The following is a 12,123-nucleotide window of genomic DNA, read 5'->3' as shown; positions in this document are numbered from 1 at the left end:
AACAGTCATATTTAACGAAAGGGTTTATGTTCAATAAAAAAATTAAAGAATTTTGTTGTTCAATTTAAAAAAACGAGGGCTTATATTTGTGCCCGAAAAAAAAAGTGGCTGATATGTATTTTTGAAAAATCTCGAGGATTGTTTTGTACCTTTGTCCTTTCTAAAAAGTAACCATTTTAAAATTTAATCTTCTTGTACCATCCCAATAAAAAAAAATCCACTAATATGCTAATATTTATTTATATTTATAAGTAAATTGATAGTAGAAGTTACATTAAATACGAATAAAGTAAGAAAAGTGGAAAAATAATTATAAAAATCCATAAAATTATTTATGTTTTCTTAAATTGTGTGATAATGACAAAGTGGACAATTCTATTAGGAGACAGAGGGTACTTTTGAATTATTTAGCCAACTAAGCATAAAATTTGTGTTTCGAACTGAAATTAATCACTTTTAAATTTTTTAGTAAATTAAATTTTAATATATATATATATATATATATACCTCAAATGCTTAAATTATTTGATTCTAAAATTTGTCTGTTTGGATCTAATTAATTAAAAAAATGAAAAACAGTTAATTCAATTATAAAACACAAATTTTGAAATTCAGTTAACTATTAAATTAACTAGACTTATTTAATTTGGAGATACAAATTCAAAAAATAAAATGACCAGGCCGGGCTTTTGTCATTAATACCAAAAACGAAGAAGGGCTTTTTCTAAAATAATTTCATTTTAAAAAATAATGGTAGAAATCACTTAGGCACCGTTTGGATTGAAGGTTTTTAAAATCCATGGATTTTAGCAAAATCGATGGATTTTAAATCAATGGAATTTAAATCCATAGATTTTAAAATTCCATCGTTTGGATTGAATATGAAATCAATGGATTTTTAATATTATTTATGGAAACTAATAAATAGTATAACATTCCATCATCTATAAAAAATGGTGGATTTGGACTTTCCCATCTAGTAGGTGGGAAATCAAAACCCTCAAAAATGATGGATTATAAAAAATGAGGGAATTTATAAATCCATGGATTCTATTAAATTTTTTTCTAGGCAAACGATAGATTTTGTACAAATCCATGGATTGTTTAAAATCCATCGTTTAGAATCCATCAATCCAAACGGTGCCTAAGTGATTTCTAAACGATGGATTGATGGATTGATGGATTCTAAACGATGGATTTTAAACAATCCATGGATTTGTACAAAATCTATCGTTTGCCTAGAAAAAAATTTAATAGAATCCATGGATTTATAAATTCCCTCATTTTTTATAATCCATCATTTTTGAGGGTTTTGATTTCCCACCTACTAGATGGGAAAGTCCAAATCCACCATTTTTTATAGATGATGGAATGTTATACTATTTATTAGTTTCCATAAATAATATTAAAAATCCATTGATTTCATATTCAATCCAAACGATGGAATTTTAAAATCTATGGATTTAAATTCCATTGATTTAAAATCCATCGATTTTGCTAAAATCCATGGATTTTAAAAACCTTCAATCCAAACGGTGCCTTAATGGTAATTTACTAGTAGATTATTGGTAATTTATTGATGAATTAAAAGCAAAAGAGGTATTTTATGCAAGTTTCAAAAAATAAAAGATAGAGAATAATTTTCTCAAAAAAAGAGAAAAATAAATATATTTCTTCATCATCATCATAGGCTAAGTGGTTTTAATTGAAAGAATATGCATATTTCTCTTCACAAGCATAGTGATATTTTTATTGTACGTTTTATTTCCCATATTCTTTAATTTCTAACTTTATCTTCCATACTTTGTTTGTGATTTTAATTTCTAATTGTTTGTTTGCTTTTTTATATAAGTTGAAAAATCATATATGTGTCAGATTCATATATATAAGTGCATGATGCATGAAGCCAGGAATTAGCAGGACTAGTAATTTTATTATGAAGTGGCTAACTTGTATAAAACAAAATTTAAAAAATTTATTATATAAAAATCAAAATTATATAATTATATTCTGATCAAAAAAAAAATTATATAATTATATATATTTTTTTAAAAAAATTAAAACTTAAAAGAGTAATTTTACCAAAAAATTAAAACTTGCGGCGGCGGTCGCTTACCTCAGCCAAAAGACTAGTCCGCCCAAATTAAATATGTGTTCAGTTCGAGAAATTTTTAGATAAACTCAGTTCACCACGTCATCCATAAACTAAAACTTATCACATTATAACATATTATTAAAATAATGGCACTATCGTAATATTACTATTCAAAGTGTAGAAAAAATAATAAACAAAATTATAATAGTGTCACTATTTCAATGACATGTCATAATATGATAGACTAGTACACATATGACGTGGTAAATTGAGTGTACCTAAGAATCTATCGTTCAGCTCAGATGTGGTTTTTGCTTGACAAGTAAGTTTCCAATTTAGACCACTTTTTTTGTTTCAGCCGTAGCAAAACCTCAATGATACTAAACTTAGTGAAATATTATAAAAGGACTTTGAGTCGCGTGTTTTCCACTGATTGTACCAAAAAAGACCGAGAGTCCTCCTAGCATAACATTTTGCTAAGTTTCATACTCATTTTATAATAAAAAATCGTTCAATACTCATTTTAAAACTTTTTCACAGTTTATTATCCGCCCAGAGTTTAATACCCCAAAGTAGGATGAAAATACTTTTCTATTGGTAAATTTTGATATATGTTCTGTCAATGGTTGCCATGGCTAAGTAGATGTGTTTTCTTTGTTGATAATCCTAGTTTAGGTACAAGCTAAAGTATACCCCTTTAGGATGAGGAATCTACATATATCTTCTTAATGTTAATAATGCACTTAAGCTTTTAACTTCATATATCTTGCTAAATAGGAAGCAATAACAGATTTGTAAAAGACCTTAATATTATTTACTTTATATTCATCTTTTAATATCGTGCAGAAATCTTATCGATCTGTATGGGGATCTACGAGGGACATCCGCAAGATCAGCTTGGTTTCGTGGAGCGAGGTTTGTCAGAATCGCAATAGAGGAGGCCTTGGCATTCGTAGTTGTTGAATGATAAACGAGGCACTTACCTAAGTTTTAACAAATGTTGTGAGGTTTAAACGTAACCTAAGTTTAGATAAGAGTTATGGGGTATATGTGGAGAACCCGGAGAGAGGATTTGGGGAAAGTTCATTCCATATCAGGTTTGGACTATTTTCTTTAACATTCCATGCAAAGAATGTCTCTTGTAGAATCTCAGTAACAAGTTAAACATAAGTTCTGATGGTGGAATAAGCACTACTACTGGTCCTGCTAGTGCAGGTGGTCTTATCAGTGTTAGATAATGCAAACAATTATACGAGTTACGTATTATGTCAAATATAATTACAGTAGAAAAATTCCCAGGAAAGATCGGAGGATCACAAGCGGACCGCTTAAATACCGACCTCCTTAGACAGAATTTAACTAAATGTAATTAACCGCATAATACGACTTGTTATATTTTGCATTAACAAGACATCATTAACGTAAACCTAAGGATCTTTAAAACTAAATAATTTCATAATACCGTAAATAAATATTGATAGAAAACTTACTTGAATTTCCAAGAGAATTTTCATTTGAAGCCATGAGTGAAAATTGATTTCTCTCCCTTAACCCTTAATTTCTTAATCACTCTCTTTTAGATGGAGTTAGAGTTGTGTTTTTTTTTTTTTTGGTGGTAGAGAGAGGACCAAAGTTCATGCTATATATAGACATTTCATTTCAATCCGGTACGTCCATCACATAACCAAATCAACGGATGAGATTAATCCACATCATAATAATTTATATTAATTTAATTAGACCATAATTAGGTGTCAAATGAATGTTTAAATGCATGACACTTAATGCATAATGTGTCAAATTTATATTGTATATTTGACACCTTAATGCCTAATGTGTCATATTAAAACATAATGCATTGTCCATTTGACACATATTTTTCTAATATGAAAAATATATAATTTTCTAACATTCTCCCACTTGGTCTAATTAGAATTAATAAAAATTTATTGTATTCATAATGATTAATCTCTTCATGATTTCATCATAATATATAATATGAAAATCGTTCAATGTGAGTTATGGCGGTTATGTCCTATTTAATCGAACATTTCCTTCCATATACTACAACACTTAGAATTTTTCATATCATATCGATACTTAAATACATTCAAAATGTCATAATGGTCCACGATAATGTCAAATAAATGACTTTCTTGTTTATCGTTTAAATCATTAGTGTATACTAACATAAGAAACAAGAAATCGTTAATGTATATCAGAAACACATAATAGAGCTCAGAGTGTTATTACATAATCAATTATCCTCATCATCATTACAACCAAGACCCATCTTTAGAACATGTTCCTTAAATAATTTTGGTTGTAGACCTTTCGTTAAAGGATCCGCAATCATAAATTCAGTACTAATGTGCTGAATAAACACTCTTTGTTTCTGAATCTCCTCTTTAACAACAAAATACTTTAATTCCATATGTTTGGTACCTTTCGAGTATTTGTCATTTTTAGAGAAGAACACTGCTGCGGAATTATCACAATAAATTTTCAGCGGCCTGGTAATGGTGTCGACAACCCCAAGTCCTGAAATAAAGTTCCGCATCCATAATGCATGAATTGTAGCTTCAAAACATGCTACAAATTCTGCTTCCATAGTGGATGAAGCAATGATAGTTTGTTTTGCACTTTTCCACGATACTGCTGCTTCTGCTAATAGAAACACATAACCAAATGTGGACTTTCTACTATCAATGCATCCAGCAAAATCTGAATCTGAATATCCAATTACCTCAAGTTCATTGGATCTTTTATATGTGAGCATATAATTCTTTGTTCCTTGTAGGTACCGTAACACTTTCTTTGCAGCTTTCCAGTGATCAATTCCAGGATTACTTTGATACCTGCCTAACATACCAACCGCGAAACTAATGTCCGGTCTAGTACAGGTTTGCAAGTACATTAAACTTCCAACAACAGAAGCATATGGAATTGATTCCATTTCTTTTCGTTCTACATCATTTTTCGGACACTGCATAAGACTAAATTTGTCACCTTTCTGTAAGGGAACAACCCCAGGTGAACATTTATCCATATTGAATTTTTCAAGAACTTTTTCAATATATGTTTTTTGAGACAATCCTAACAATCCATGTGATCTATCACGAAATATTTCTATTCCAATCACATAGGATGCATCTCCCATATCTTTCATTTCAAAGTTCTTTGCAAGAAATTCTTTAGTCTTATACATTATACCTAAATCATTAGCAGCAAGCAAAATATCATCAACATACAGAACCAGAAATATAAACTTACTCCCACTAATCTTTTGATATATGCATCTGTCAACATTATTTTCTTTAAAATCAAAAGATGTAATAATGGTATTAAACTTAATATACCATTGTCTGGAAGCTTGTTTAAGTCCGTATATTGATTTTTTAAGTTTACACACCATTTGACTTTCACCTTCAATGGAAAAACCTTCAGGTTGATCCATGTAAACTTCCTCCTCTAAATCTCCATTTAAAAAGGCTGTTTTCACATCCATTTGATGTAACTCTAAGTCATAATGAGCTACTAGTGCCATAATTATTCTTAGTGAATCTTTCTTTGAGACAGGAGAAAATGTCTCCTTATAATCAATGCCATCTTTTTGAGTATAACCTTTAGCAACAAGTCTGGCTTTATATCTTTCAATATTGCCTTTTGAGTCGCGCTTTGTCTTAAAGACCCATTTACACCCGACTCTTTTACAATCAGATGGCAATTTAACAAGATCCCAAACATTGTTTTGCTTCATAGATTTTAACTCATCTTTCATAGCATCGATCCATTTATCAGATTCAGCACTATTAATGGCTTGTGAATATGAAACCGGATCCTCGTTAATTTCAAAATCTGACTCTTGCAAATATACCACATAATCATTTGAAATAGCTGATCTCCTTTCCCTTTGAGATCTTCTTACTACTATTTCTTGTGGTTCATTTGCATTAGTCATTTGTGAGTTAGTTATTTGATGGGATGGTTCTTCATTCGAATGTTGTTCAATGTTATTATTGTTTCTTTCAACATCAGAAACAACATTCGGCAAAGTAATAGATGAAGGAATATCCATATATAATGGGACATTTACTTTAACTTCCTTTATCTCCATACTTTGTTGTTCATTACTCCCACTAACATCACCATTCTCAATAAATTTTGCATTTCCGGTTTCAACAATCCTCGGACTATATTTTGGACAGTAAAATATATACCCTTTAGATTTCTCTGGGTAACCAATAAAGTAACCACTAACAGTTCGAGAATCTAATTTTCTTTCATGTGGATTATAAATTCTTGCTTCCGCTGGACAACCCCAAACATGCAGGTGTCGTAAACTAGGTTTCCTTCCAGTCCACAATTCAAAAGGAGTCTTTTGAACTGCCTTACTAGGAACCCTATTTAATAAATATGTTGCGGTTTTAAGAGCATACATCCACAAAAAATTGGGTAAAGAGGAGTTACTCATCATACTCCTGACCATATCCATTAAAGTCCGATTACGCCTTTCTGCTACACCATTTTGTTGAGGTGTGCCTGGCATAGTGTATTGTGCACATATGCCATGATTTTCGAGGAGCTTTGCAAATGGACCAGGACACTGTCCAGACTCATTATATTTTCCATAATATTCACCACCTCTATCAGATCTTATATTTTTCACCTTTTTATCTAATTGCCTCTCAACCTCCTTTATGTATGTCTCAAGGGCATTAACTGATTGAGATTTTTCATGAAGCAAATAGATATAACCATAACGTGAAAAATCATCAATAAAAGTGATAAAATATTTTTCTCCATTAATAGTCGGAGTGTCAAAAGGTCCACAAATATCGGTATGTATTATTTCAAGAAGCTGTGTGCTTCTTGTGGCTCCTTTCTTAATATGTTTGGTTTGCTTACCTTTAATGCAATCCACACATATTTCGAAATTAGTAAAATCCAAATTTGGAAGAATTTCATGTTTTACTAATCTCTGTAATCTTTCCTTGGATATATGACCCAAACGTTTATGCCACAAGTAAGCAGAATTTTCATTCATCATGCTACGTTTAAGACCAATACTGCTATTTACAGCGAGCAAAGATTCAGAAAAAATATTATCAAGTTTTAGTTTGTATAAACCATTAACAAGAAAACCAGAACCAATAATTCTAGAATTCTTAAACAAACTAAAACTATTAGATCCAAATTTTCCATTAAAACCACAAACATCTAGTTTAGAAACAGAAATAAGGTTTCTACTGATTGAAGGTACATAAATGGTCTCAGATAAGTCTAATTGATAGCCATTATCCAAGATTAGACGATAAGTCCCAATTCCTTCAATCGGTGCCTTCATGCGATTTCCCATAAATAGGAAATCACTTGTTGGGTTTGTAGTTTGGATCGTAGTGAATCCCTGCAACATATTAGCCACATGAGTAGTAGCACCAGAATCAAGCCACCAAGTATTATTAGGAACTTCAGTTAAGTTTGATTCGAAAATCGGAGAAGCATAATGAAAGATACCTTTCTTTTCGAACCAAACTTTGCGTTTTAAGCAATCTTTCTGATAGTGTCCTTCTTTCTTACAGAAATGACATCTATCAATCTTTCGTTCCTTTTCTTCGGCCTGAGAAACATTAGTCGGCCTTTTGGTTTTCTTAAACTTTTTGGCTTTGACTTTCATTCTTTTTTCAGCTCCTTGACCCACAAGATTGACCATGTGATTCCTTTGAGTTTTTAACCTCGTTTCCTCCTGAACAAGCCTACCAGCCAATTCATTAATATCCCACTTATCCTTTATAGTGTTATAATTAATTTGAAAAGGCCCATATTCAGGAGGAAGCGAGTTCAACATAAATTGCACTAAAAAGGAATCTTCCACAGCCAATCCCAAGGACTTCAGTCTTGCTGCGATATTAGTCATCTCGATGATATGATCTTGCATACTCTTTGATCCATCATACTTTATGGTCGTGAGCTTTGCCATTAATGTACCAGCGAGAGACTTATCAGCAGAACGAAAACGATCTTCCACAAATGCTAGAAATTCTTTAGCATTTTCTGTTTGTGGAATAGTAGACTTAATGTTGTTGGCAATTGTCATTCGGAAAAATTTTAGGCATAATCTGTTACTGCGTTCCCATGCTTTAAGGTGTAACTTCTCAGCCTCACTACTTATATCAGTTATAGCAGCGGGCTTAACTTCTAATAAAGCTAAGTTGAGATCCATAGAGTCTAAATGGAAATCAACTTGCTCGTGCCATTCAGAGAAGTTTGTACCATTAAAAACAGTAACAGATGATGCATGTGAATGAATTGCAACAGCTGCAAAATATAACATAAAGCTCACAATTAATTTATATTCAGAAAAATTCATAAAGTAGTTCTCCTTTGGGTAGATACTACATCATACTTTAAATACTATATTTTCATAAAGTAGGTCTCCTTTGGATAGACACTACATCATACTTTAAATACCATATATATAAACATAATGGATAATTATCACATTTTAATTAAATATATTTATTATCTTTGGATAATTAAATATATTTAACTAAAATATCTTAATATTGTTCAACAATCATAAAATAATAATTTATCTTTGGATAAATATTTAATTTTTTTTTTTTTTTTTTTTATCGATTGTCAAACATTATACATTATTATGGTATTAAAATACATATATTATAGTTTAAGTTACTTTGATAACTTTAAACTATATATGTAAAGTTTATTCTAGTTTAAGTTACTTTGGTAACTTTAAACTATATACGTCAAATTCATTCTAGTTTAAGTTACTTTGGTAACTTTAAACTATAACAATTAATATATTTATTTACATATAAAATACATGTAAATTATAATTTCATCATGAACTAATAATTAAATTAACTATCATGAACTTTATGTTTTATATGTAATTAAATCATAAATCTATTATTAACATAAATCTATCAATTATACGTAAATCTATTATGTATAGAAATTATTTAGTTTTTTCAACCATACGCTCTGATACCACTTGTTAGATAATGCAAACAATTATACGAGTTACGTATTATGTCAAATATAATTACAGTAGAAAAATTCCCAGGAAAGATCGGTATTTAAGCGGTCCGCTTGTGATCCTCCGATCTTTCCTGGGAATTTTTCTACTGTAATTATATTTGACATAATACGTAACTCGTATAATTGTTTGCATTATCTAACAATCAGATCTCATACAGGACGGTGGCTCAGGGGTTGTACCCTAAATTTGGGATATTGCAGTGTGCTTGAAGCGGAGGCTTGGGGTCGCATTCATGGTCTTCGTATTGCTTGGAACGCAGCATACAATCCGTCGGTAAATTAAATTTTCGGTTGGTAAAAAAATTCATACGATGCTAAAGTGGAATTGGTCTAAGCATGGAAAATAGTTGCAACAATCAACCGAAATGAATAATGAATTTATTGAGATAAAGAATCACTTATAAGATGTTCAGCCTCTCATTATTTTGATCTGAAAAAAAAAAGATATACAAAAGAGAACCCTCCAAAAAAGACTGCACTCCCTCGCCATCTCTGTCTCAGTTAACCACTCTGCAATTACTTCTGACTTCTCCATTTTCAGTCACCCCAATATTTCCAAGTTTTACCATTGAAGCAGCAAATTCCCTAAAGAATAAGCTTTGATCCTGAGCAAATGTTTCAACAATCCACCGGGTCCTGTAATCACCAAGCAACGCTTGATCCGATCCAAAGACGCCCTTTCCTTTGATGATTTGCTTGTAGTAGTCATTATCAAAAGCCGCAGAGGTCGTATCCAGGAACTCTCCTGCAGTATGATCCGCGTTTGGTTGTGGGCATTTGTTTCGTAGCTTCTCTGCAAACTCGCTGTTCATGCTTGGATCAATGTCATGCACTGAACTGAAATTGTGAAGCCGTGCTTCGAATGAGGAGCAGTGTGAAAAACCAAGAGTGTGGCCGCCCGATAAAGCAACCATGTCTTTGACTCCGAGACCTCTCTTCGCAAAGCTTTGAATGAGCTGCGTCGCGTTGAATGTTGGGGCCGGAAGGTTAATGGTGTCATTAGCTTTCGACACCCTTCCGTCCTTCCTTCCTTTCAATACGTTCCAATAAGGTCCTCCTGACTGATGGAATAGAAGAACATAAATATATATATGATAATAAGTTAAGGCCTTCACAAGATAGTTTTATAGTATATTTGTTTCATTACCATGGCTACCACATCTCTTGCTGCTATTGCTATGATGTCCGCACATGAAATGGTGTGCGGACAAACTGCCTCGAGCACAGCTTTGGCATCATCGATCACATAGAAGGATCGAACTGAGATATTTGGAGGACCGTCTTTCTCCGCTTGGTTTTGAGAGGTAGAGTCCAGCAAAATTGATGCATCACATCCCTGTCAATATGTAAACAATGAGATCAGACATGTTTCATTACTTTTAACATGCTTATAAACATGTGACCAAACTAAATTGCACAATCATGTGAATATGTCTATCTTGACATTGAGTAATGAAATTTAATTGCATGCATAAGTTTGTGTTTGTAGGCATGCATGTGATCTATGATGTACCCTTATGAAACAGTCATGGAAGAACATTCTGAGGAGACGAGCTGGGACTTTAGGATCATAGATCGAAGCATTACGAACTGTCTGTAGGATTATTTTCTCAGCTTGTGGACATGTTTGGTCATAGTAATGAGCATCAAGCGCAGCTTCTGAATGTGATACTACGAATAAGAAAAGCGAAATCGTTAAGAATGAGAATTTTGTAGTAGCCATCTGCTAGTTTTCAGATAGAAATTATGAAGGAAAGCTGGTGAATGATACGAGTTCCAAGGGCATTATTATATATAGTGAGCTACACAATTGAAGGATACATTTAAAAATAATAATCTAGATTTCATATACTTTCAAGTTACTCTGATAGAAAATAGTTTGTGCTTTGAGACCAAGTATCCTGAACCTGAGTATTCTTTACTATAAATGATCAGCAAGTTAAACTCTATAAAAACAAATATGAAAAATGTTTTAATTATTATTTTTGTGGCTGTTGGCTCATATCTATCAAGTTGGTTAATATACAGGAAAGCACAGATTTGGTGAGAGATGAAGTACAAAAATTAAAAACTGTACTGCAATTTATTAATAAACTAATGAAAAGGGAAGCTCTATGAACTAAAAAGGAAGTGAAAATTGGTTTGGTGTAGTGATCGGCGGGTAAGTCAAATAAAAGTTAAGTTGTACTAAAAATGACTGCAAACACACGAGTCTCTATGATGTGTTTCCTTTTGCTTTCCAACACCTGCATGCTTCAAAATATAACTTTTGAGATAATATGTCTTACATAATGAACATGGCATTAGTTTTATTTTTGGTTTTAGACAATATGTCTTTTATCATAAACATGGCATGTTTTTAATTTTAATTTTAATTTTGAAACATAAAATAAGAGAAATACTTGTGTGAACCTAGTTTGCCATTATGAACTATCCATTAAATACATGACACGTGGCGCTATTAAATGTTGTATCCAATCAATAAAATACATTTAATTCTAATTAAAATATCATTAATTAATGAGATATTTATTGATTGGATACAACATTTAATAACGCCACGTGTTATGTATTGAATGGATAGTTCATAATTCTACGTGGCAAACTAGGTTCACACAAATATTCCTCATAAAATAATTACTCATTACATTTCATTTTATTTGTCCCTTTCTTATACTTTTTGATATATATATATATACTAGTTTCGCATTACATGCTATGCACGTGGCTCGTAACGTAACTGGTCAATGAACATATTAGTAAATTTATTATAATTATATCAATTTTTTATTTATAATTAATATTAAATTAGTTAAGAATTTTGGTAAAAATAAATATAATATATTCGGTTATTAAATTTGTTCCATACTGAATTTATTATTCTTTTGATTTTATAATAACCATAATTACATAATTAACTTAATTTTATTAATAATATCTTTAAAAATAATAAGATAGAAATT

General features: G+C 31.3%; 1 protein-coding gene across 1 annotated transcript; it reads right to left on the bottom strand.

Moving 5' to 3' along the window:
* Positions 1–9,553: 9,553 nt before the first annotated feature.
* Positions 9,554–10,934, bottom strand: LOC126659811 (peroxidase 66-like). Its single transcript, XM_050353140.2, has 3 exons — positions 10,674–10,934; positions 10,308–10,496; positions 9,554–10,221 (listed from the first exon to the last, which is right to left on the bottom strand). Exons 1-3 carry the CDS (start codon positions 10,881–10,883, stop codon positions 9,658–9,660), a joined length of 963 nt encoding a protein of 320 aa, XP_050209097.1. The 5' UTR covers positions 10,884–10,934; the 3' UTR covers positions 9,554–9,657.
* Between the last annotated feature and the right edge of the window lie 1,189 nt (positions 10,935–12,123).

The sequence above is a fragment of the Mercurialis annua genome, linkage group LG8 (genome assembly GCF_937616625.2).
Source record: "Mercurialis annua linkage group LG8, ddMerAnnu1.2, whole genome shotgun sequence".
Classification (NCBI taxonomy): Eukaryota; Viridiplantae; Streptophyta; class Magnoliopsida; order Malpighiales; family Euphorbiaceae; genus Mercurialis; species Mercurialis annua.
The sequence above is the reverse complement of the archived record's forward strand: the minus strand, read 5'-3'. Positions and strand labels throughout refer to the sequence as shown.

Bases quoted from the DNA above. Each gene is read 5' to 3' on its own strand.
- LOC126659811 (XM_050353140.2), bottom strand. From the start codon at position 10,883: ATGGCTACTACAAAATTCTCATTCTTAACGATTTCGCTTTTCTTATTC. The intron at 10,497-10,673 runs GTACATCATAGA...ACATATTGACAG, and splicing joins TCCATGACTGTTTCATAAGG to GGATGTGATGCATCAATTTT. The intron at 10,222-10,307 runs GTAATGAAACAA...CTATTCCATCAG, and splicing joins CAAGAGATGTGGTAGCCATG to TCAGGAGGACCTTATTGGAA.